The 27,081-nt window shown below is 36.6% G+C and overlaps 2 protein-coding genes and 1 pseudogene across 2 annotated transcripts; 2 read left to right on the top strand and 1 right to left on the bottom strand.

Annotated features, from left to right (window-relative positions):
- Positions 1-6,515: 6,515 nt before the first annotated feature.
- On the bottom strand, positions 6,516-8,105 carry LOC145007522 (uncharacterized). Its single transcript, XM_078966439.1, has 3 exons — positions 7,629-8,105; positions 7,063-7,529; positions 6,516-6,990 (listed from the first exon to the last, which is right to left on the bottom strand). Exons 1-3 carry the CDS (start codon positions 8,103-8,105, stop codon positions 6,516-6,518), a joined length of 1,419 nt encoding a protein of 472 aa, XP_078822565.1.
- Positions 8,106-21,949: 13,844 nt separating this feature from the next.
- Positions 21,950-23,249, top strand: LOC145004711 (GPI-anchored protein LLG1-like). Its single transcript, XM_078963689.1, has 3 exons — positions 21,950-22,171; positions 22,269-22,328; positions 22,608-23,249. Exons 1-3 carry the CDS (start codon positions 22,096-22,098, stop codon positions 22,982-22,984), a joined length of 513 nt encoding a protein of 170 aa, XP_078819815.1. The 5' UTR covers positions 21,950-22,095; the 3' UTR covers positions 22,985-23,249.
- On the top strand, positions 23,213-24,970 carry LOC145004710 (pentatricopeptide repeat-containing protein At5g66520 pseudogene; annotated as a pseudogene).
- The last annotated feature ends 2,111 nt before the right edge of the window (positions 24,971-27,081 follow it).

The raw sequence follows: 27,081 nt of genomic DNA, 5'->3' as shown, positions 1-27,081 counted from the left end.
AGAGATTTTAACATGGACAATTTAGAAAGGAATTTGTCAATAATCGGCTTCCAATATTTTTTGAGGTTCATGTTGGCGCCCATGGGAACCTCGATGTATGTGAATGGAAGAGCGGATGGTTCACACCCGAGAGGTCTTGCCCAAGATGTTTCATTCATGGCAGCCCTAACACCAAAAACTTTGGATTTCGAAAAACTCACTTTAAGACCAAAAGATACCTGAAAACAACGAAGGATCCGAGAGAGATTTTTAATATTCTTCTTTGACCACTCTCCAAGAAAGAGTGCATCAGCTGCATATAGGAGATGGGAAATGATCGGACCATTGTGAGGAAGTTGAACACCTTGAAAAATCCCTTTCATGCAAGCAGTTTTCATGGCTACATTGACTCTCCATGGCGATCATGAACAAGAAATGGGAGAGAGGATCTCCTTGCCTAACACATTTAGACATGGTGAATTCTTTAGTTCGCGACCGTTTATTATCACTAAAGCCCTTGCCGACTTCAACCATCCACCTAGTTACATCCGCCATTTCTCTCCGAACCCTATCTGCATGAGAGACGAGTCAAGGAAATTCCAGTTAACTGTGTCAAATGCTTTCTCGAAATCTACTTTAAATAGTAAGATTTTGTTCTTGTATTTTTTCACCCAGGAGCATACTTCATTAACAATCAGTGGTCCATCAAGTAAACATAAATACTTAACTCAAACCATATTATTGAAACATCAATGCCCTTTGTTTACTGATCTTGATCTTCCTAAAACTAGCGTACTCAAAGCTTTAAATCAATGCTATGGATTGATAGCCTAAAAGTCATATTACGTACGTGCGTTCGACAAAAGTAAAATGGTTGTAATATATATAATAATATGAACCATAAGAAAGATAAAGCTAACAAAAGCTACACAAATTTTTTTGGGTAATGATATTTTTGTTTAAAATAAAAAGTTTCAAACTCGTAATTTCAAACTTCCTTAATTCAAAAATTTTATTAAGAGTTTTCAAAGTTCTAAAAAATCAATTTCAATTGTAAATTGTAAATTGTAATGTGTGATTAAATCCAAATAAACGTTTTAGCAACATAGCTCACGGGTTTTGTCCCATATTAGCCCAACAATACAGATGTGGTCCAATCATTATAAGCCTATATAATATTATAGGAGCTGTACAAAAAGATTAGTTTCAGATTGGATCTAAAAAAACCAAGATCGAACCGCTCTAAAACGAAACCGGATTGGAAAAAGATCGGTTTAAAAAAAAACCAGACTGAAAAAAGACCGGCTCGAGACCGGTCCGAAAAAGACTAGACTGTTTCGAGACCAGTCATAAAAAAGACCGGACCAGTCTGAGACCGAAAGAGACTGGTTTGGAAAAAAAGACCGGTAACCAAGTTTTATAAATATATACTTTTTGCCTTAATTATACAAATTTTAATAATAAACTATCTAATTTATTTCATTTTTTTCTTTCATTAAATTTAAATTATCATTTTTAATAAATCTTAATTTATAATTTTGGTGATAATCTCATATTTGTTAATGAAAAAAACTGAAAACCGAAACAAAAGAATTGAAAAAACCGAAACCGAACAAAAAAACCCATAAATCGAACCAAAAAGGCGCATGGAAAGACTAAGAGACAAGACCGAAAAAGACCGATCCAAAAAAAGACCGAATCGGAAAAAGACCGAACGGAACCGACTCGAAAAAAGACAGGACCGTTCCGATACCGACCTCAAAAAGACTGGATTGTTTCGAGACCAACCCAAGATTGGTCTGGGGCCGCCATTGTACAGCTCTATGTTAAAGTTTATATTATATTGTTTTATCTTTTCCCAAATCCTTTCTTATAATGGTAGGGATAATGGTAGGGATGACAATGAGACGGAATTGGTATCGATCCGAACTAACATCATCGATATCGGTATAGGAATGCTATCAATTTTCGATACTAAGACTTGTGATAATATCAAATCCTTAATTTTGTGATTTTAGAGTAGTGAGTATTGTTTTATATGTTTAAATTCAATATCGGTTCAGTAGAGGTATACGATCAAAATTTGGTACTAACTATTCATCCACAGATGATGGTTTTAAGAACTAAATGTAGGAATTTTATAATACAAACCGGCTGATTGAACCGGTTGGATCAGGAACCGGAGACGAGAACGATTCAACAACAACTGGTTTTACGCTAAGTTTTACGCTAAGTTCTAAACCGGATTGCACCAAACATTTTTTTTCAAAAACCGGGTCGAACCTGTGTGATATAACCAATAAAAACTGTTTGAATTTGTTTATTGGACTTTGATAGTTGGTTTTCACTTAACCCATTAGAAAATAGTCGATTTCCAAAGAAAATTAAATAACTTCATAGATAAAGTTATCAAAAATATACAGAATTCGAAAGCCGACGCACACCACTGCCAGATGTAAACCGATGATTTAACATGTTGAACAGACGGTTGAACCGTCTAGATTCAACTAAAAAATTTTGATTTTTAAATGATTGGTTAAAACTCTAAGAATTAGTTGGTGTTATAAAAACTAGAAATCAATAACATGAAATAGTTTGCTTCTCTCCAAAAAAAAAAAAAAAAAGTAACCAAAACGTTGTTAGACCCTTATTTTTCTAGTTAAAAGGGCTTTGATGGAAGAGGAAGACAACCATGGCTTTTAGAAGGATCTTATCATCTTAAAAATATCAAATACCTTTATATGCTTTACACGGTATCAACCACAATGCCAATATTTTTACTTAAGTGGAAGTCATTGTCCAATGAACCATTTAAGTGAATTATTGGACCATCGGTTTCACATAATTGCATTTGAATTTGCATTTGCATGACCAGAATAATAATAAAAATACAATTATATTTTATATACCATTCACTTAAACCATTTTTCTAACTTTCAACTCGGATTAAGAGTATGTTTTGCAATGATTTAGAGTTGTAGAATTTATAGTATTTAACGATGATGATTCATCATGAACGACTACATAAGAATCAATATAATTACCGATCTCCTCGACAATATTGATGCTACAGTACTATAAAAGAAATTGGTAAACTACACTCGTCTTTTGCCAAAATTCAATTATATAGTTGGTCTCATTCGTCACCTCTTCTCACTTTTTTGGAATTTCGTTTGTGTTGGATAAGATGTCTAAATTCATAATTAAATTGATATACTCTTGTAATTATTAACAAAGTATTTTGTGGATTAAGCTTATAAGTAGAACTTGATTAGAATGATAATTGTAGAGAGACAATGATTATTAGATTATTATATAATTAATAAACTAATAGGAAATTATAAGGAAATGATTTGTTAACATATTATATGATTAATATATTAATTGGAAATAGATAGTTGATTTTTTAATTTATTATGTGACTAATAAATTAATATGAGATCAATAGTTAAAATAGTTGATTATTAATTTATATGATTAATAAATTAATATGACATCAGTTAGAATTGATTAATTATTAATCAGAATTAATCTAAAATTAACTTATGATTAATTAGAATTAATTAAATGTGTAAAGTGTGTAGTGTAATTGTTCATAGTTGAGCAAGAAAAGAAATTTCTAGAGGGTTCTATAGGGTGAACGGTTTTCTGAGGGGGGGGGGGGGGGTAGGGTTCCTGAAGCTGATAAGGATAATTGTTTCGAATAAATAAAAGGGCTAATGGCATAAAAACTCTCATATTTGCACAAAATTGATGGATTTGCCCAAAGTTCAAATTTAGGTCCATTTTTGCCTTAAACTTGCATTTAATGTGTCGTTTTTGCCAAGTAGCCGACTTCACTTTAATCAATCAGTTACCACTTGCTTAGGTGGAAGATACGTGACATTTATCATTTAATAACTCATTCACAGACATCCTCGTGTGCAATTGATCCCTTCGACCCCCACAGTTAGTCACAGACTACAACAGATAAATGACAACTTTGTCTTCAAAATCAAGCTTTAATGGTGGTACAAAAATGAGGAACGAGAAGGTAATAAGATGCGACTGTGGTGATGTTTGTGGTGTATCAATCTCACGGACACCTGATAACCCAAGACGAAAATTTTGGGGCTGCCCTAATTATTAGGTAAAAATCTATTTATTTTTGCACTAATTTCTCCCTAAAATTTTAGGGCTTCTCTAACTTCCCAAAGAGGAACTTATGTAATAGAACCCTAATTTTTTTTGTTGTAGGTGGAAGGAGGCAATTGTGGTTTTTTCAAATGGGCGGATGAAGAACTAGGTCAAAATATGGAGATGTGTCATACAGAGGAGATCAAGCGATTGTTAGAAGTGATCATAGGGTTGTTAGTGGTTATATCGTTGATGCTAGCAATAGTGGTTATTAAGATGTAGTTTTGTTGGTTTTTCCTGTATTAGTAATATATTAAGGACAATCAAGAATTGTTACATCTTTGTAATGTCTTTTTTGAACAGATGAATGTTACATGTTTGTAATGTATTAAGGGTATTAATGGTAATGTTATTAATCGTAGTTAATTGCTATCTCATTTTTATGTTGCATGAATGGAAGTACAATGAAAGTACATTGCATAAAAGGAATTGTACTAAAATACCATTGATTACATTCATAATGAAAGTAAACTTTGCATGAATGGAATTGCACTAATGTATTAAGGATATTAATGGTAGTTAATTGCTATCTCACTTTGCATACGGGTGAATGTTGCACTAATGGTATTAAGGGAATTGCATGAATGGAATTGCACTAACTTGCATACGGATGAATGTTGCATGTTTCTAATGTATTAAGGGTATTAACGGTAATGTTATTAATGGTAGTTAATTGATATCTCATGTATATGTTGCATGAATGGAAGTACAATGAAAGTACATTGCAATAAAAGGAATTGTACTAAAATACCCTTGGTTACATTCACAATGAAAGTAAACTTTGCATGAATGGAATTGCACTAACTTGCATAAAAGGAATTGCACTAATAAAAGTACATTGTTAATGCTTAACATGTACTAGAAAATAAAATAAAAACATCATGGTTACCATAATAGGGGGCATCCATTATAAACCTTAATATAAAGCATCCATTACATAAGTTTTACTAGCATGTAGCAGCCATCCGTTTTGTATACCAAAACATGTACCCAAAAGCCTAAAAAATATCCAAAAAAGGCAAGCTATAATGTAACACTAAACAAATTGATGTATGCTGCAAGTAGTGGGTGTATATCAAAAAATAACCAAAAAGGGCTACCTATACAGTTGCCCAATGATACCATCCCCACTTTTGCCCCCATATACCTAGGTAACTACTCCAAATCTACTGGATAGCTAGCTATGGAACCCCTTCCATCTGTGTCAAAACAAGGTTTCTTCAGCTTTTGCAGGATGATCCTTTCTGAAGGCTTTCTTGTCCTTCTAAGTGGTACATGCCCTTCATCATCAACATCATTTCCCTCCATATATGTCACATCCACCTCACCAACACCATCACCTTCATCCTCAATATCACCATCACCCTCTCCATCATCCTTACCAACACTATCACCCTTTCCATCACCCTCACCATCACATTCACATGCTACTTCATCAACATCATCACCCTCATTTTCCTCCACACCATCATGTATAAGACCATCACCTTCATTTCCTTCCATCACACCATCAACATATGGAATATCCTCAACTTCATTCACATCTTGTTAACAAAATTTTGAAAAATACTTGTTAATAAAAGATATAAACATGTTGGTTACTAATGTTAGCAATTATAAAATGATGAAGTCAAACTAACCATCTCAACTGGTGGCATATCATTCAATTCAACTTAAAAATCTCTCATGCTCTCTATTTCAGCCATGTTATATCCTGCCCCAAGTAGGTCTGCTACACTTTCTAGATCTAGCATCACCATCTCTAGGAGAACATCACTTGCACTTTCTTCAGTGAATTCAGGTTCAGGATTACCCTCATTCTCAGATTGACTTTTCTCATCAGTAACTTTAAGAATAGCATCCATTGCATCTTCAACCTCATCAAGTGTTTTTGTTAAGTCAGGTTCAACATCATCAACACCTTTGTCATCATTAGCATGAAGAATACTTTGAATAATAGCATCCATTGCATCTTGGAATCCATCACCTTTCTGATAATTATCCTTTGGTTGGCTAAGAGAAGCTTCAAAAGTGCACATCATATCAACCAAACTGTCATCATCAATATCTTCTTTGTCAAACATAGCTTTCACTTGTTCCTTATATCCCCTACCTTTAACATGACCATCTAAACCATCATGTTCATCAAGTAGAAGTCTATCTTCCACAATGCCACCACCTCTGTTTATCCCCAACTTCTTTTTGCTTTTAACAAATTTAAAACCTGATGCTTGATCTGGGTCAGATCGGACCTTTTTCCTTGGCCTTCCTTTCTTCTTTGGTGGCATAGGAACTGCTTCCTGCCTCTCAGACCTATCACATGATGCTTGACTGGGTTCACATTGTTCCTTCCTTGGCCTTCATTTCTTTTTTGGTGACATAGGGACAGGTTCCCTGGTTTCATTCTTGCATCCCTTATGGTTATGACCATACTCAAAGCACTTACCACACCTTACAGTTCTTGGGCTGTGTACTCTTCCCTCGTTTTCAGTTACATGTCTCCTTCTATTAACCTTTGGCCTACCAGGCATTCTCCTTGACACTGGTGGCAAGGGCTTTATGAATTCAGTTTGAGGCCATAGATTTGAACCATTCACTAGACTAATGTTAGCAGAGTAACACTTAAGGAATTGTTCCTTGGAAAACATGTCATCAATATACTCATCAGTTGTTTGATGGATATAGTTGATGGTTGCAATGACATGAACACATGGGATCCCAGCCGTATCCCATAACATGTAGGTACAATGCCTTCCATCCAAATCCACCATGTAGCTATCACATCCTCTCCTTGCTTCAAACACATGTTGTTGACTATGAATTATTAACCAAAACCTACATCCACAAGTTACATGTTAAAATGTTACCTAATGAAATTAAAACAAAAGTTACATGTTAAAGTGTTACCTCATGTTCTTCCCAAAAAGCTTCATCTTTTTTAACACTGCTGGACATATACGGGTATTCCATTTAGTGCTTTCTTCAATCATGTGAGCAAACCTATCCATGATGTATATCCTTATGTCTTCAAGCATTGTGATCAATGGTTTTTTCCTAGCATCCACAATGATGGAGTTGAAGCACTCTGATATACCATTCTCCACTGCCTCACATGCATACCCTATACTCATGTAAGCTCTACACCATATTTGGGGTTCTTTGGACATCAAATGCTCATATGCACCACTATTGAGCTTTTTAATTTTGTCCATATATCTCTTGAAATCACCTTCCACACAGCTCATAGTTGTAGCCCAAAACAGCTTCTTGAACTCCAACCCAGTGTAAGCTTTTCTAAATTTTGCATATATGTGTCGCGCACATTGCCTGTGCTCCACATGTGGCAATATATCTTTTACAGATTGCAACAAACCCTATACAAAAACCAGCATACATGTAAGTATTTATAAGTAATTTGAAAAGGATTAATATGTTATATAGAAACTTACTTTATGTTGATTTGATATAACTACCAAGCCCCTTCCATCAATAAGGTCTAGATCTCTACTAAGTAGCTCAAGGAACCAAGTCCAGTTGGACTTATTTTCCACATCAATAATAGCCCATGCAATTGGATAAACCTGGTTGTTGACATCTCTACCAATGGCTGTTAGCAGTTCACCATTCACCTGCCCCTTTAGAAAACACCCATCAAGCCTAATTACTCTCCTACATCCTCTTTTCCAGCTAACACTTAGTGCTTTGAAACAAATGTAAAACTTGTGAAAATAATTCTTTCCGTCTAGATTGGCTGTTACACCAACTTGACATGTGGACCCCGGGTTTGACCTTAACAATTCATAGGCATAATCCCATATCCTTGCATAATGCTCAGTGAGTTTACCTTCTATTAGAATTTTGGCCCATTTTCTTGCCCTTCTAACTTGTCCTATAGGTACCACACACTTATACCTTTGTCTGATGTCATCAATCATTTCCTGAAGTTTCATCTTTGGCTTATTTGCAATCAGTCACATAATGTCTTCCAATCCATTCAGGGGACACAATGGATCCAAACTTAAACTGCCTAGAATATTCATGGTCACCATTCATAGCTTTGATCTGAAAAGATCTTTCTTTGTACATCCATGCAACATAAATTCTGAAAGGGCATTTATTCTCTTCATTCCTATTTCCACATCTAGCTACAATTCTTTTACTATCACAGTTTTCAAAGTATATTCTATAGCCATGTGAGACTACATAATTGGTGACACAAAACTTCAGTTGGGCAGGGGATTCAAAGATTTCACCAAGCTTTGGTACCATCTTGTCCCACTTGATGGTTGGGTCATGAATTATAGTTATTTTTCAATACCTCTTGTTCATCTTCATCACTCTGCCAATCAGTAGCATGGTACACTTGTGCTCTGATTTCATCTGCCATACTAGAATTTCGTAGGTTTTCATCACTTAATAGAACATCTAGGTAGATATCCTTACATTTATCAAGTGAGGACACAAATTCTTCCTCTGGTTTGTGGTCCATGTAAATTTCGTGGAGTTCAAAATCCATTTTACTTAAGCTAAAAAATGGCTCATGTATGCCAACAAAGGGGTCAGTGTACCCTTCGTCTGATGAAGCCATTACACCCTCTTGCATCAACACACTAACTTTAGGAACACATTTCAAGAAATGTTGAATTTAAATGTAATTTCAGTCAACCTGTAAAAACCTTACCTTTTGAAGAAATGTTGAAGAACACTTTTAACCTAATTGTCTCCAAGAAAACCTTTTTTTTTTCTCTTTGTATACAGTCGATGAAATGAGAAAAGGTGAAGAGTGATCGGGTTATAGAGGGAGATGAGATGCGACAGTTTAATGTATGTAACAAAATTGGAGATTTTTCCAAACGATGTTAATTAGCCTTCCACCTAAGCAAATGGTAACCGGTTGATTAAAGGGAAACCGACTACTTGGCAAAAACGATACATTAAATGCAAGGTTAAGGCAAAAATGGACCTAAATTTGAACTTCGGGAAAATCCGTCAATTTTGTGAAAATATGAGGGTTTTTTTGCCATTAGCCCTATATAAAATCTGAATATTTTATTATTCAAATAAAATAAATTCGTTGTGACCCCTAGCTATAAATATGACCCCTTGGGAATTTAAATTTGTGGTTCTCACTTCCCTAAAGGAACCGAACAAAAAAAATACCTCTTCTCCTCCGACCTCAATTGTTTTCTAGTTCTAAGGTTTGGGTGTAAGCCATTAGAGGCATCATTATTTTGGTGGTAGCTTTCCAAGCTTTTCAATGGAATGATTGAAGTAACTTGTTTGCTATAACAAGTTTAAGGTATGTAACTTTGAATTCTTAATTTCAAAATTTCTGGGGTTCATGTTAGATTTTTTTTATTCAAAGTATGCTGCCTTCAAAGTGTAAGACGTAGATCCTTTTAGGTTGCATGTGTCCTTCTGTAACATCTCAATGATGAGGTATTTTCAATTTTAACCCTATGTATAAAGGAATATTCCATTATGACCCTTGTGCTTGAGAAAGATTGTAAGAATGACCTATATTGGCATTTTGTCAAGTTTAGCCAAAGAGTTAGTACGTTGGGCGTACGTTGTGTATGCTGAGCGTACTGGGGCGTACCCTAGTACGTTAGGTGTACAACAGATATGCACAGTGTACGTGATAAATCCTCAAACCCTAATTTTTAGGGTTTGGTCCATATATAAGCATCATTATCACCTCATTTCTCATTTCCTCATCAGCTTCCACCTGAGAAAATGTCCCTCTAGCAAACCCTAAGTGAGAAGAGTTCATTTATGTGCTTTGGTGATGTTCTTGAAGAAGGAGTTGGTAGAAGGACTTTAGAGCTTAGGTGAAGCTTGGATCTGGGATTCTCCACTTGCTAGCAACCTCCACAAGGTAAAAAGCTCATTGCTTGATCATCATATCTCGTAGATCTAGCCATTTCTTCATTTAGGGCTTTTTTGGTCCCAACTATAATGATTCTTGAGCATGGCATGCTCTTAATTGAATAAGTTGTCCTTTTAGACCTAAAATGTGGTGTTGATGCTTAGTTTTTCCCCATGCATGCTCTAGAAGGTGTTAAGAAGTTGGTATTTTGTGTATTAAGCACTTATTGGGCAGGCAAAGTCATAAGTTGGAAGCTTTATGACTGTTAGTGGTATGTTAGCCTTGGATCTGCATTTAGACATATTAAGTCAAAGTAATAAGCTCTTAATAGATTAAGATAGATAATTGTTGCGTACGCTGGGTGTACCAACTGGTACGCTGTGCATAGGTAGATTACGCCCTGGCGTCCTGGACCATTAGTACGCCCCGCGTACGAGCCCTGAGTTGACTCAATTGACTTGTTGATTTTGACCAATTTTAACCAAGGGTATTTTGGGGAAAGTGTTATTAATTTAATTGGAAATGTTATGATATTTAGGAGTCGGGTTGAGTTAGTTGTCAGAGCAAGTATTTATTCAGACTACATTCACACTATGAGGTGGGTCTTCCTCACTATACCCATGGATCGAAGGAACCAATGTCGGCACACTAGATTTTTTTTCCTGGTTAGGATAGTATTATGCTAGTTTGTGTGTTTATCTTTAGCTGTTACATATATCGACATAGTGGGTTGGCTTGAGGTGGTACTGCTTTATGTTGTAGCCAACAAAACAGTGAGCATTCCATATATGAGCTGAGGGCTCGAATGGCAAGACAGACTCATACTAAGGGCTTGGGAGCATTCCAGATATGAGTTGAGGGCCCAAATGACATGTCAGACTAATACTGAGGGCTCGGGGGTGTTTTAGTCTTTCTAGTTGTGGACCCAGTATATGTTGTTATATATGTGTGTGCGTGTGTATGTGTGCTAGTACTTTGGGGGAACTCACTAAGCTTTGGCTTACAGTTTTTAGTTTATTGTTTTAGGTACTTTAGAGGATTGTGGAAAAGCAAAGGCGTGATCGTACACATTTTCCTATTTTGTCACTGGATCTTGGGGAAAACTCTAAGTTGGAAATAATACTTTTGAAACAATGACTATTTTTGTAAACAACGATAATGAATGGTTGATTTTGAAAAATTTAAATTATTGTGATTTTTTAGTGTTACACCCATTTAATTGTTAAGTGTTTTCCGTATTGTGCATATTGTTGTAACCTAATAAACCTATTAGTGCTATCAAATCTTCTTGGTGCATCTAACACTGAAAGCACATTTGTTGAATCGAACATTTTTTTTTTTGCAAAAACTGTCTTCGCAACATGACAGTGCATTTGTCACGACTTGAACTCAGCTCAGATCCAGATTTTTTTGGAATTTTTTGCCTAATAAGATATATGTGGTTGTTATTTGGTATTTATCTATTTTGATTCAGCCAAAATCCAAGTTTTGGTTGTCTTAGATGATTAAATAAAACCCTAAACATTAGAAGATAATCTTAGATAAGATAATAATTAATTATAAGATAAATTAATATTGTCCTTATGGATCAATTAATAATAATTTAATTAAATGATTCATTAAAAGATAAACATTAAATCCATAAATGGTCTAAATGATTAATTAATTACTTGGGTAAATAATTGATTTTAAATGTTTAAATGATTAAATAAATGGTCGATTAATTCAGATAATTAATTTTAAACCTTGTATTTTAATTTTTATTAAAAATACACCCTTATATATGTATTATAAGATTAATTACTATATGTATAGGAAAAGTCATTTGAATCAATAATATGTCTCATTCACGAGGTTATGCTATAAAGAAACACCTTATAATCTCATTACAAGTATAATGATATAAAGTACTAGAACCTTCTTTTAAAATCAAGTTGTAGTTACTTTAGGAAAAATGTGAAATTATATGCTAGTCCATGAAAACACACATCATTTCTTTATAAGTCATTAGTGGAGCATGTGTGATTAACCGACACGCTAATTTGGGACTATAAAGATGAAATGATAAAACAACTCCTGTTTATAATTGTTGATGGAGCGTGTGTGGTTAACCGACACCTCAATGAGAGATTACAAATTGATCGAGGGTGTTTGAGGGGGTTTGCATGGTTATTCACATCTTAACTGTGATCATCGACATCCCAGTCATAATTAGTAAGAGCATAATCAAGATTAAACATGTCATTGATAAGATTAAAAAATATCAAAGATCTAGGAGTTTTATGTGATTGAAATTGGTGAGATGATTCTACCTACTTAAAATAGTTTTGTGATATGACTATGACACCCCTTTTCATATTACAAAATGAAAATGTGAATCCTAGCCTTAATTTAAATATGGGTTAATAATTATGGATTAACTTAAATTCTCTATTCCTACATTTAGATGTCTTAGGAAGATAGATTTTGTATTCCTCGTTCTTCTAGAGATGGTATTCCACTTTCAAGTCAAGATGTAAATATCTTCCCTTCCTTAGGAAATGGTGGAACAGGGCATCGTCTCTCTTCAATTCTTTAACGTCCTCCTCCTGTGACTCTCCTAATGTCACATTTTACTCAAGTTGAAAGATATAAAACAACTCAACCCCTATTGGCATGTAAAAATGAAGATGGAAATTATGTGTGTACTCACATTTTGAAACTGAAGTCGTACATTGATAAGTTGGAAAGGATGGGTGTTGTATTCTTAAAGGATGGATGTAAATATGCAATGCAATTGTTGAAGGGTTTTGGACATTCCAACACTCCTAAGGTGTACATGCAACCCTAGAAACCTTGGATCTATGTTTTACTAAGATACATGCACAAATGATTTTCCAAGGTTCTTAACTTAACTAGCATGACATGGGGAACTTTAAAACATAAATGCTAGTATAAGAACATACCTTTTAGTTGCTTGGATTCCTTGAAAACCTTGTGAGCCTAGCACCCCAAGTGTGGTTCCTCAAATGTCTCACACAACACCAAAACACTTAGAATAACTTTGAGAGAAGTACACTTACACCTCAAAATCGGCTAGCCCTCAATTACTTGCTTGTAGTGGCCGATTTTCCTAGACATGGGGTCTTTATATAGTTGTGACACAATTAGGGTTACACCATGTAGACCCTAATTGTCATGGCTTTGCATATTACATGATCCATGGGTTTGTAACCTCCATGGACTATCCATGGAGCACATTATAGGTTTTAACATAATCCATACAAACCATGGATCATTAGCCCAACTATACAAGAATAGATGATTTACACAATCAACCCCATATATTTAATTAGTCTCTTTTTGATCACTCAATCAATTCTAAATTAATTCTTGATCAATAGTAGTTAAATATTATTATTAATATATTAGAACTTTTAATATATTAATAAACCTTAAGTGTTATTTCTCTCATTTAGTCTATCCAAGTGTTGCAATTCCATGCAACCCAAATGGACCATGCTAATCGGGTCAAGCACATTCCAGGAATATTTATGAATTTAGACACCTAATCCAACAGTCTCCCACTTGGATAAGTCTAATAACTATAACTACAAGAATGACTTCAGGAACTGATCATCAATCGTAGCTCTTTCAAGATCTCGCGGAACTGAGATGATGATGATACGCCATTTAAGATAAGTGATCATATAATCCTCTGTTCTAAATATCTGCCGGACAAATACATGGAACAATGTCTTGCTTATTGTCCAGTTTGTTTCCGATTTCCGATTTGGTTGACATAGAACTTAATCGAACACATCAATTTAGTTCTAACCGGGCCTGGTACATAGGTCAAAACAAAATCATCGAGGGGCCTAGATATCGCTTCTAATCCAAGAAGGAACAGATAAACTTCGACTCATATGCTTGTTCTACTACTTGTTGAATTGTACACAAAGGCACGTTTTATAACATCAAGTTACCAATGCGTTTTCGTACAATCAATGTATAACCAACTCATAGTTAACAACTCATATCTCTAGGTTTGAAGACTTATATGATATTACCGTCTCACGATCATTCCAGATAAATTCCATGAAGTGATACATGTGAGCGTGGGTTGAATCCAATGTCATTCTTTATAGGAGAGCAAGGATTATTGAAGATTATGGAGGGGCCATTATGTTATACTGAATGAGGATGAGGTGGTGGGACCCGAGTACCGGGTAGGAGAGTTAGGCCAAGACATGCTCAAGCGCATGATGACCCACCGATGATTCCGGTTGATGATGAGGTACCAGTAGAATGGTATAACATAGAGGCAAGAAATTACCAAGACGATTTGGGGAGAGGCTTAAATTTTAACAACCGGCCATTTGTTCAAATGTTTAATCATTTTAACATCCAACATGTAGATGGGGGCGAATTTCCTTACGTGCCTACTTGGGAAGAGCGGATAAACGCGCGAAGGAGTGAAGCCGAGGGGAGTGGGGTGAGAGAAGATGATGAAGAGGAAAAAGATGAAGACTGAGATATATCCTTTTTATTTGTTGATTTTGTGTTTAAAACAATTTTTATTTGTTTGGTTTGTTAGTTTGTTTGAACTATTAGTGAGTAGGATTAATTAGGATTTTAATTATTTTTTTTATTACATGTGTTTGTTGTTGGTTCTTTTCAGAATTAGAGTAAGGGTATGCATGCAAGGGATTAGAGAGAGAAAGAGAAAGAGATAGATAGATAGATAGATAGATAGAGAGAGAGAGAGTAATGCGAATAGTCGAGTCTAGACGAAAATGTGGAGTTTTGAGTTTAAGATCGAGCCCGGTAGTGAAAAGGGGTTAAATAGTGTTATTTACTGAAGAAAACTGAAGGAGGAATACTAATTTGTCATTTCCAAACACCTCAGAAACGGATTCGAGGTAGAAGAATTTTTTTTCCACTCAGTGTTGTACTCGTCGAGTGTACACCCTAGACTCGACGAGTCCCTGTGCAATTTCACGAATTTTCTGCTAGATACGCTACTACTCGTCTACTCGACGAGTTATCATATTGACTCGACGAGTCACTCAATATTCCATATTCAAGTTTACAATTTAACCATATTTGGTACGAGCATTACTCATATTCTTTGAAGATTAATTCCTGAAGATTCTCGAGACTTTTTCCGTCTATATTTGGAGCTTTACCACACGAGATTTGACGCACAAGGCATGGATGAGCTATTCCCATGTCTAAAGTCAATTGAAGATAAAGCTTTTTCATGAAGAAGATCAACCTTGAGACTGCTATCCCAGGGAAGTTAGTTCCGATTCCCTCTTTACTTTTAAGTTTTTTTTTTTTTTTTTTTTTTTTTTTTTTTTTTTTATCATGTATAGCATTCAATGAGGACATTGCATGAATTAAGTGTGGGGTAGGGGGTTGGTTATATTAGTAAAAAATTTAAATTTTTTTGCATAAAATTGCTAGGGATTTATTTAGAAAATTTGGTAAAAGCAATTAGGATTTCATGCTAGTATTATGTTTGATAATTTTATGATGATTCAAATGCTTAGTTGAGCCAATATACGTTATAGTGCATTTGTAGCATCCTTTATTCTAGTGAAATCATGGGACAAAAACACAACATTGCTTAGTTTGAGGGATGCAATATGTTTAGCATCGTGTACTAGAAATGTATCCAGAAAAACTAATATCTTTAACCAATAAAGTTTGAAGTTGACTGCCACTACTTAAGCATGTTGGTTTTGAGTGAAAAAAAGTGAGTTACATGTTAAAAAAGAGAGAGAATTACAAGAAAAAGTTGTAAGAATTTTGGAGCAGTCATAGTATGAAGATCAAAAGATCAAAGTTATGAAAAAATTCAAAAAGTTGAAGATACCAAAAATCAAAGAAGTGAAGAATTCTAAAGAGCTCCATTGTGGTATTGAAAAGTTGTAATTGCTAGATTATGTATGCTTGGGTTGTTCAACCAAAAATACCTTGAGGTTAGGAAGTTTTTTGCGGATGGATTCGGAGGGATGCATAAAATGAGCGTTGTTCAAAAGAAGTGTGTGAGTGTTTATGAGGATTGTGAGTATTTAGAATTAAAGGGGGTCCTTAGGAAAAATTTTAGACACAAATCCATGCGTTGTGGTCTTGGCATAATGACTGGGTTTGATTGGAATTATTTATGTGATGCCAATATGTTAAAATTCAGTTTTGCTTGGGAGCAAGCAAAAGTCAAGTGTGAGGTATTTTGATATGTGCATATTTAGTCATATATTTTGTATATAATATTAATACTTTTTGACTATTTTATTGCAATTAATGAATAAAAGGTACTTAACTATGTCTATATTGTATTTTCAGCCTAAAAGAAGTGCTCGGAAGCAAATGGAAGCGGGAATAGCAATCGGGAGCTCGGGAAGTAAATAATGAAGAAAAGTGTCAAAAATCCTGAAAGACTCGGTGAGTCAATGCCTGACTCGACGAGTCATGTTGAACCTTCACGAAGCAATAGAAGTCCTTGCCGCACACAAATTATTAATGAAGGACTCGGCAAGTCAGTCCCTGGACTCGACGAATCGAACTTGTTTCCAGAAATCTATAAATAGGGACTTTGAGATCGACACCCGGTTCTTTTATGGAACCCTTGGAGGCTAAGATATGATTGAAGGTTCTGCTGGAGCATGGGAAACTAAAGAATCAGCCGTACATTCGTTTTGAGGAGAATCAAGGCAAAAAATTACTCTTTACTTAATATCTTGTTAAAACTATGTGTGAACCAATTGATTTTGTTTTTGATTTAGTTTCTGTTGTAATTATGAGATAAAACTTTTAGATTCTGTTTAAGGTAGACTAATTTGTTAATATGGTTTGATTTTTATGGCATGGTTGATTTGATTTGGCGATTTAAAAAAAAAATAATAAAGAATAAAAAAATTATAGTAGAAACTACCTCAAAAACAAAATCAATTGGTTCACACATAGTTTTAACAAGAGATTAAGTAAAGAGTAAATTTGTTTTGCCTTGATTCTCCTCAAAATCGAATGTAGGTTTGATTCTTCAGTTTCCCACGCTCCAGCAGAACCTTCAATCACAACTTAGCCTCCAAGGGTTCCAGAGAAGAATCGGGTGCCGATCTCAAAGTCCTTATTTATAGATTTCTGGAAATAGGGTTGATTCGTCGATTCCAGGGACTAACTCGCCGAGTCGTTGATTAAAAATCCATGTACGACGAGGATTTATATTGCTTCGTGAAGGTTCAACATGACTCTTCGAGTTAGGCATTGACTCGCCGAGTCCTTCAGGATTTTTGACACTTTTCTTCTTTGTTTACTTCCTGAGCTCCCGATTGCTATTCTCACTTCCTTTTGCTTTCGAGCACTTTTTTTAGGCTGAAAATACAATTTAGACATAATTAAGTACCTTTTGTTCATTAATTGCTTTAAAATAGTCAAAAAGTATTAATATTCTATACAAAATATATGTCTAAATATGCATATATCACAACCGTTGGATATCCCAATGTGGAAATGGGAATATATTACTATGGATTTCATCACAAAGCTTCCCAGGACTGCACGAGGAGTGGATTCGATTTGGGTCATCGTGGATCGGTTAACCAAGAGTGCCCATTTCATACCGATCCAGGAGAGCATCTCGGCCAAGAAGCTGGCCGATATCTACATCCGAGAGGTAGTAGCCCGACATTGAGTGCCAGTTTCCGTGATTTCTGACAGAGACGTGTGGTTCACTTCCAGATTCTAGAAGAAATTTCATGACGAGTTGGGTACTCGTCTGCACTTTAGCATTGCTTTTCACCCGTAGACGGATGGACAAAGCGAGCAGACCATTCAGAAATTATAGGACATGTTGTGGGCTTGTGTTATAGACTTTGGTGGTAGCTGGGATACCTACCTTCCATTGGCAGAGTTTTTTCCTACAACAATAGCTACCACTGGAGTATTGATCGTCCTCCCTTCGAGATGTTGTACGGGAGGAAGTGCAGGACCCTTATATGTTGGGGTGAGGTTAGGCACAGAGTCATGGGGAGTACCAAAGTGGTACTCAAGACGACGGAGAGGATTCAGCAGGTTCGGATCAGGCTTCAAACTGCTCAGAGTCAGCAGAAAAGTTATACCAACAAGCGTCGTTCGGACCTAGAATTCTAGGTCGGGGATATAGTCCTCCTTAAGGTGTCACCTTGGAAATGTGTCATCCGATTCAGGAAGAGAGAAAAGTTGGGCCCCAGGTACATCGGTGCCTTTAAGGTTGCAACCCGGGTGGGTAAGGTGGCATATAGGCTGGATCTACCAGCCGAGCTTAGCCAGATTCACAGTACTTTTCACATCTCCCAGCTGTGGAAGTGCTTGGTGGATGACTCTGCAGTAGTGCCTCTCGGGGATATTAAGGTGGATGACAGTCTGAACTACATCGAGTGACCGATAGCCATTCTAGATAGGAAGATGAAGGCGCTGAGGAACAAGGAAGTAGAGCTGGTGAAAGTGCAGTGGCAGCACCGCAAGAGTTCGGAATGGACATGGGAGCCAGAATATGAGATGAGGGAGCACTACGCCGAGTTATTTTCAGCAGGAACAACGAACTTCGAGGAAGAAGTCTAATTCAAGTGGGGGAGATTTGTAACATTCGAGATTTATCAGGTATTAATATTATTTATCTTATTGAATAATGGGTTGTTTTGGTTTGGGAAAGGATAGTTGGGCTTCAAGAATTGGGCTGAGAAGGCCATTACGTGGGGCGTACCATGCCAGGTACACTCAACGTCCTCAAGAGAATTAGGCGGGGAGGCCATGCACGTACACCTAGCGTCCCAAAGGGTACACGCAACGTACACACGCAGGTCCTAAACCCTAAATTTTAGGGTTTGATCCCTATTTAAAGGACCTTATGTCCTTGGACCAGCCTTCCTATCACCCTTAAGCAGCTACCTCGAAAACCATAACCTACTTTTGCGTATTTTTGCCATTTGAGAGCTTCTTTGTGTGATTTTGATGTTTTAGATAAAAAGGAGGTTGGAGAAGGAGCAAGGATTCAAAAGGAGCTTGTAGATCTAGAAGATTAGCACCATTTCTGACTTATTTGAGGTATCAAGCTTCAAACTTGATCATTGCATACTTAGATTTGATGTTGAGGTGTTTTATGCCACTTTTGGATGCCATTGTTGAGGCTTCTTGCATCTTGACGATTTCAGACCATAAGAGTTCTCCTTTTGGGCTCTTAGAGGCACTAAGAGTCATAAAAATCGGACCTTGATGATTAAGCCACAACCATGCAAGTGTTTGATGATTATAAAGCTTGTTGAAGGACCAAAATCATGTTTTGACCCTCAACCATGCATGCAAGCACATAAAGTTTGTGACTTTATGGATTAGGAGGTCTTAAAGGACATGGATCAACATTTTGGACATGAGGACTTAATGGATTAAGTCACAAATGAAGTCCCAAGAAAGTTGGCCAGTACGCTAAGTGTACACCCTGGTACACTGCACGTACTGGGTCAACTTCCTGTTTGCGGTCAAGGCCAGTGTACGCTAGGTGTACATGCCAAGTACGTTGCGTGTACGCATGCAGAGTGGCTACGTTGGGCTTTTTGGGCCTTAGGGGACTGATCCTGGACTATTGGGCCATGTGGCTTACTGTAGAGTATAGTTTTGGGCCTGGGAATCTGGAGTAGAGCATTGGGCCATGTTGGGTCTTTTAAAATTATTATTGGACTAAGAACTTTTGGACTTGTAATGGGCCTATTTGGGGAATACGGTCCAATTCATAAAATTAGGCCATTAGTGGGCCCCTAGGGAGCCTTTAATGGGCAATATGTGAGCTGGTTTATTAAGTTAGAATTGGGCCTTATGAATGGTTCAAATTAGGCCAAGGGGGTAAAATGGTCATTTTACCCTAAGTAGTGCTATAGATTCTGATTGAGTGTTATTGTGATTATGATAGTATGGAGTCATCAGAGCAGCTAACAGAGATTACTTACTGTGAGATTTGACACACAACTTTACGAGGTGAGTTACCTTCCAGTAGAAGTGGGTCTAAGGCCACAATGTCGGCCCACTAGTAGGAGCTTGTAGTTAGATGATTATCTGTGTGATAATTGTTTGGTATGCCACTATCTGTTATGTTCTATGTGCCAGTATGCTATGATTCTATGTGGTAGTGGTAGGGGTGAAATAGTCCCTGATATCCAGTTGAAATAGATCGAATGAGAGGCTAGCACCCAGATTTGCTAGGTAGTTATCCGGTTGAAATAGACCGAAGGGGAGGCCAGCACCGAGATATGTTAGGTAGTTATCCGGTTGAAATAGACCGAAAGGGAGGTCAGCACCCAGATATGCTAGGCAACTATCCGGTTGAAATAGACCGAATGGGAAGCCGGCACCCAGATATGCCTGACTATATATGTTATTGTACGGTATGTGGTATGATGGGGGAACTCACTAAGCTTTATGCTTACGATTTTCAGTTTTGGTTTCAGGTACTTCCTCTTCGAAGGGAAATGAGCTATCACAGTAGCAACGCATCGCACTCATGATTTTCGCACTTTGATGTTCTTGGGATTGTACTCTGATATTATTATTATTCCACGACATGTTTTATGACTTTTGACTTATTGGATTATGGATTGATATGATAACAATGATGTTTTTTAGTAAACTGTTTTATAAGTAACATGATTAAAAACAAAAAAATTTTGTCATGATTTTTGAGATGTTACAGAGAGATAGTGAGAGAAAAAGAGTGATAGAGAGAGAGAGAGACATAGATGTAAACACCTCTTTATATAGTGGGTTGCATACAATTTGTAGAGGTGTGCTTAAGAGATGTAGTTTATAATGACTATTGAGTGAGATATTTATGAAGTTCTAGACTAGTTCCTTTTTTGTACTCATTTACTATGATCGAATACATCTTTTACCACCCAAATCACCATGTTCTTTGTGTTAATTTAATTCCGCATGTCAAATCAATGCTCTTAATTCACTTCAGTGCCCATATGTTTAATTGCAAACCTACATGCACTCTGGCTAATACCTCAACAAAATCGGTCATATCTCCCTTATTGTTGACATGACATTATACAAAAGCCTATGTGGTGTTCTGATGTACCTCACATTCATCGGTCCTGACATCACTTATGCAATTCAACGAATATGCCTCTACATGAACGATCCTAGTGAGTCCCACATTACCGCTTTAAAGAAGATCCTACAATACATTTAAGACACTACACACTTCAAACTGCAACTCGTTGTCTCTCTCATGCGGCGTCTTATTGTATACTCTGATGTTAACCGGACACGTTGCTTAAATACCAAGTGATCCACATCGGGCTATTTTTTTATTTCTTGGCCCAAATTTGCTTCACTGGTCATCGAATAGGCATGAAACCATATCTAGATCTAGCGTCGGGGTTGAATACAGTGAGGTTGCTAATGTGGTTGCCGAAGTAAGTTGGGTGCAAAACTTGATGCGTTAAACTCTATCAATGTATCTCCATCACTACCATTGTCTATTGTGACAATGCTAGTGATGTGTATCTTGGTGCCAAACCAAAACATTAAAATAGACATCTAGTTTGCTCGGGATATGATTGCAAGCTAGTTGTAACGGTTCATGTTTGTGATCTGCATGTTGCCTCCTTTTATGTTGATTGATATCTTCATCAAATGGCTTCCTTTTACTTTATTTTTCTTGATTTCCCGTCAAATTTGAATGTCATGCCGTTGAAACTGCAGGGTTGTTAATATAATTATTTGCAATTATTTGCAATTATCTATGTATAATCCGTCTAAAAATCGACAAAATGAGACATATTTTAGTTAGAATTAATTAAATTTTGTGCCGAATTGAAAAAGTCCTTCCGCAACACCGCGTGAAACACTACTGGCTACCATGTCCATTTCCTGGATCTGACTGTGCTTCGCTGTCTTTCTCAAATTCCTCCTTTCCTGTCCTCTCTCTCTCTCTCTCTCTCTCTCTCTCTCTCTTCTCTCTCTCTCTCTCTCTCGTAGTTGAAGTAGAAGAAGACTAACAATCATAATATCAATCGTTTTGCGGGACTTCAATTGGAGCATCTTTAAACATGAAGATTTCGATCTCACTTCTTCTTCTGCTCTTCTGCATCTCTACTTGTTTCTCTTCTCCGGTCTCCGTTTCAGGTTTGTTTCTTTAATTCCGATTTTCATTGTGATTTAGTGGTTTTACGTCTGATCTTCACTTTTAACCCCTTCTTCGTCGCTTGTTTTCTGTGTACAGATGGTGTATTCTCCTCTGATTTAGCTTCAATTGGAAGAAACCTTCTCCAGGCCAAGAAACGTATGCTCTTTTATCCTGCATAATCTATTTGAACTCATCAGCTTGTTCTTACTTCTAGTTGTTTTCTCTCGTTTTCATTGTTTTAATCACCAAATTATCTGGTTTAATTCGATTCTCAAAATTGGAGAATGAGGTTGAATGATTCGGGTTGATCTATAAGCTAGGGTTTTGCAGCACGAGATTTTGAACTCGACTTAGCTCAATTTCGATTCAAATCCATGCTCTTGATATATTGAATTTGACTTTGATTAAATCGATTGGTCTTACTTTTACTTGCAGCTTGTCCTGTAAACTTTGAGTTCATGAATTACACAATCATCACCAGTCGTTGCAAAGGACCACGCTACCCTGCTGATCTCTGTTGTCAAGCTTTCAAAGACTTCGCATGTCCTTATGCAGCAGACTTAAACGACTTAGAGAACGAGTGTTCTTCAACAATGTTCAGCTACATCAATCTGTATGGCGGCTATCCACCTGGCCTTTTTGCTAGCTTGTGTCGCGATGACAAAGTAGGCCTTATCTGCCCTGCTTTAGCACCAGGAACAGCAAGGAATGGTGTAGGAGCCGATACCAACAACAGCCACATCATCCGCAATCCATCCTTACTACTCTCACTAACTGCAACTTTTCTTATCTTATTCTTCCGGTGGTTTTGAAGGATCAAGAATCAAGATTCCTCATTCATGTTGCCAAATTCCTGTAAGTTTGTTTTGAGTTATTCTTTAATGTTGTATCATCAATATTAGATAGCCCACGAAGGAGATTCTTTTTTTGTTTTTGTATAATTAATTAATATCTTCCTTTACCCACTAAGAAAATTTGGTATTTTTTTTACAACGAATGCATCTCTGTAATCAATCATGCTATATATGTGTGGTCCTACTTTCCTATATATAAAACGATCTTTCATCTTTTTGTTTCTTGGATAATGTTTATATGGCTGTGAACGAATAGCAATACTTCAAATACTAAAATAAATTTCCCCTTAGAAAGACTAAAGAGAATAAATAGTATGACAACATGTGTAACAGTGCCTGTCACGTTGTTGCAAATGTGCAACAACGTTAAAGAAACCAAGCAATTACACACCCAGTTTGTGGTGTCAGGATTGATCAAACGTAAGATTAATACAACGAGGTTAATCGAATCATATTCTGCATGTGGCGAAATCAATGACGCTTTGTCTCTGTTTGAGAAAGTCCGTTTTCCAGATGTATATGCCTACAACATGATTATCAGATGCTTAACGTTAGTTAATCGCCAGCATGAATCACTTTTATTTTACAAAAAACTCTTAGAGGAAACCCTAACACCCGACAACCACACATACACTTATGTTCTAAAAGCTTGTTCCCACTTAAAAGCCCTTTCGGAAGGTAAACAACTACATGCGCGAATCATCAAAGATGGAATAAAACCCGACACTTATATCCACAGCTCGATGATAAAAATGTACGCGAATTCAGGTGACACCGAGTCGTCTGAACGCGTTCTTGCCCAGTTCCCCGACGAAAACGTGTCCGCAAAGAATTCCATGATCACCAGCTACATGAACCTGGGAGAAATTAAGTTCGCCCGCCAACTGTTCGATAAAATGTCTACAAGAAATTCTGCAACTTGGAGCGCAATGATAACAGGGTACACCCGAAACGGTATGCACGAGAACGCGTTAGCCGTCTTTCAAGAAATGGTAGCGTGTAAGATTCCAATGAACGAGTCGAGTCTTGTGAGCGCGCTTTCTGCATGCGGGCGTTCGGGAGCACTTGATCAGGGTCGATGGATACATGGTTATATCAACCGGACGTGGGGGGATATTAGCGTTAATCTTGGAACGTCGATTGTTGACATGTATGCGGGGTGCGGATGTATTGATTTTGCTTATGAAGTCTTCAAAAACATGTCGTCAAAAGACGTTGTGGCGTATGGAGTTATGATTTCAGGGTTTGCGAAACACGGGTTGGCTCACAAATGCTTCCAACTTTTTGATGAAATGGTTGATAATGGAATACAACCGAATGGAGTTATATTTGTAGCCATACTCACCGCATGTTCTCATGGGGGATATGTAGACTTGGGTCAATCATATTTCAACCAAATGACAAGTTTATATAATATTACACCATCGGTTCACCATTACGGGTGCATGGTTGATCTTTTGGGGCGTGCGGGTAGGCTAGATGAGGCGGAAGAGGTCATATCTACAATGGTGGAAGAGCCAAATGTGGTTATTTGGGGTGCGTTGCTTGCGGCTTGTAGAATCCATAAAGATTTTAAGCGCAGGGAATTGGCTTTTAAGCAGATAGTGGCGTTGGAGCCATGGTCTGGTGAGCGGTATAAGCTAGCAAGTCACGTGTTTGCAGACACTGAAGAAGAACAAGAACGCGTACATAAATTGAGAAAACAACTTTCGGATAGAAATTTAGAGACAAGGCGAGGGTCGAGCTTGATTGAGGTTGAGGGGGAGGTTCATGAATTTGTGGCAAGTGATATCGATCATGGAATGTATCAAGATATATATGGTTTGTTTGAGGGATGAATTTTAGATGTGTCATTTTAATGAGGACTAATTTTATTATGGACTTTCTAACTTCTATAGATATTCAAAAATACTCTTATATTTATTAACTTACAATTTAGACTCACATTTTTTTACACCAACTTTATGAAGTGGAATGAATTTGAATGAATGTAGCACGATAAAAAAACAGAAATTTCATTAAAAGCTAGCAAATGTGTAATTTTCGTTGGTGTATTTGAATGAATATGGATGTAGTAAAGAGCTCGTTTCAAAGTATTTATCCTTTAACTATTTTTGTTTGTTTTACTTGGATTATTATTTAATTATGTTGCGACTATTTGGGTTTTCGTTACTAATATTTAGACAAGGTGCAATCGTCATTTATTTTTGTTCGGATAGTTCGGAAATCCAAGAAAGAAACAACTGTTTGTATCCATCATTTTATTCATACACCAAACTTTATTATATACGTCACTTCATCCATACTGCCCATACAACAAACCTTTTGTATACATCACTTAATGCATGCATATATCATTTAAAACCATTCAACATTTTACCATATAAGACTTAATGGGAAAAACACAGTCTTGAGAAGATTTACGAAGTTGTGCTATAGTTTATTTTTATTTTTTTCGTACCCGAACATCCAAGACTTGACTATAATAGTTTTGCTAATAGTTCATTAACTAACCATATCATAATATAAAGTTTTTAAAACTTAGCAGCAAAAGACTAATTAACAACATCTCCAAATTACATTAGGAATATAAAGCAAACGAATACTAATAGAGATAACTAAATAAGTTAAAACAACTTGAGAATCTTCAATGTTTTCTTATTTCTTTTCGCCAGCGTGCTTGATATAATGTATGTGGTGTTTGGCACAATGCCTACCGTGCTTGGCGGAATGTCCATAGTGATCGACAAAATGTTTGCAATGCTTGATGAGCATATCCCGTGAACGGACCTATTGACCATACCATTTGATGACATATTGTAGAGTAAAGTCAAATATGGAAATGATAATATTCGTAAAATTTACACAAATTAAATTAGTCGGGCTTATTAATAAAGTCTTTCTTTTACGTTAAGCATGAATGGTCACACTTTAACTATAAGATTTCATTATTCTAGAAATGAGATTTTGATTTGAATTCAGTATTTGGATATTGGAACATTAAAACGACAACTATTATATTGTTTTGATATATTGGGATATGATCATCATATCAATACTTGTTATGTTCATATTAACATGTTTAATCCATGAATAATCTTATTATTCTGAAAGTTCATAGTCGGTGTAATGACCTAATTTTCAAAGCAAAATTTTTATTTTAGAATAAGCAAACATATTCCTATACATTAAGAAACCCAATTATAATTGTTTTCAAAACATAAGTCAAATACAACTTATATTCCAAACATCAGAGTGTCCCATAATACACATGTGAGAGAGTGCACGTCGCGCTATCATGCCTTGCCCTTTCCCTTGGGATCTGAAGTACCTGAAACCATAAACAAACTTGTAAGCACGAAGCTTAGTGAGTTCCCCAGAGCATACCCAACACACAATTCACACAACATGTTCGCTATAAAAGCTACCTCTACCACATGACACATAACAATTAGCTATAAAGCTACCTCTACCACATAATACATATCGATTAGTTATGAAGCTATCTCTACCATTAGCCATAAAGGCTATCTCTACCCTTAGCCATAAATGCTATCTCTACCATTAGCCCTGAAGGCTATCTTTACCACTAGCTGTAAAAGTTATCTCTACCACATATCAATGCATAACAATACCACACACCTCTACACAGTAAGTATACCAGCTATCATAAAATGGGTCGGCATTGGTGCCTTAGACCCATTGGTATGGTGAGGAGACTCACCTCGAATGCAGAAGCTTCCAGAAGAAATCCTTAACTGCTGCCCTGTCCACTTCCTGAACCATCAATATTGATCAATATATCCAATTAGCAACTAGGTCCCATAACATAATCCTTAATCCAAAACAAAACCCAACACTAAGTAGGCTTTCCAAGCCCACTATTGGTCCATTAATGGCCCAATTTGCTCAATTAGGCCAAATCCCTCTAATGGGCCTTACCCTAAGCCCAAACATATTCTTGGCCCAAAACATCTGACTCTTGATGGCCTACTGAAGCCCAAAGACCCAAAGTCCACTGCTTGGCCCAACCCGAGGCCCAAAACACTACAAGC

Source organism: Lactuca saligna, chromosome 7 (genome assembly GCF_052625555.1).
Source record: "Lactuca saligna cultivar CGN05327 chromosome 7, ASM5262555v1, whole genome shotgun sequence".
In the NCBI taxonomy this organism is placed as follows: Eukaryota; Viridiplantae; Streptophyta; class Magnoliopsida; order Asterales; family Asteraceae; genus Lactuca; species Lactuca saligna.
Note: the sequence above shows the minus strand (reverse complement) of the source record. Positions and strands in the feature narration are given on the sequence as shown.

Excerpts from the sequence above, each read along its gene's own strand:
- LOC145007522 (XM_078966439.1), bottom strand. The coding sequence starts at position 8,105 with ATGAAACTTCAGGAAATGATTGATGACATCAGACAAAGGTATAAGTGT. Across the intron at positions 7,530-7,628 it reads TTATTGATGGAAGGGGCTTG|GGTTTGTTGCAATCTGTAAA; the intron begins GTAGTTATATCA and ends GTTTTTGTATAG. Across the intron at positions 6,991-7,062 it reads CTTTTTGGGAAGAACATGAG|GTTTTGGTTAATAATTCATA; the intron begins GTAACACTTTAA and ends TTGTGGATGTAG.
- LOC145004711 (XM_078963689.1), top strand. The coding sequence starts at position 22,096 with ATGAAGATTTCGATCTCACTTCTTCTTCTGCTCTTCTGCATCTCTACT. Across the intron at positions 22,172-22,268 it reads TTCTCCGGTCTCCGTTTCAG|ATGGTGTATTCTCCTCTGAT; the intron begins GTTTGTTTCTTT and ends TTCTGTGTACAG. Across the intron at positions 22,329-22,607 it reads CCTTCTCCAGGCCAAGAAAC|CTTGTCCTGTAAACTTTGAG; the intron begins GTATGCTCTTTT and ends TTTTACTTGCAG.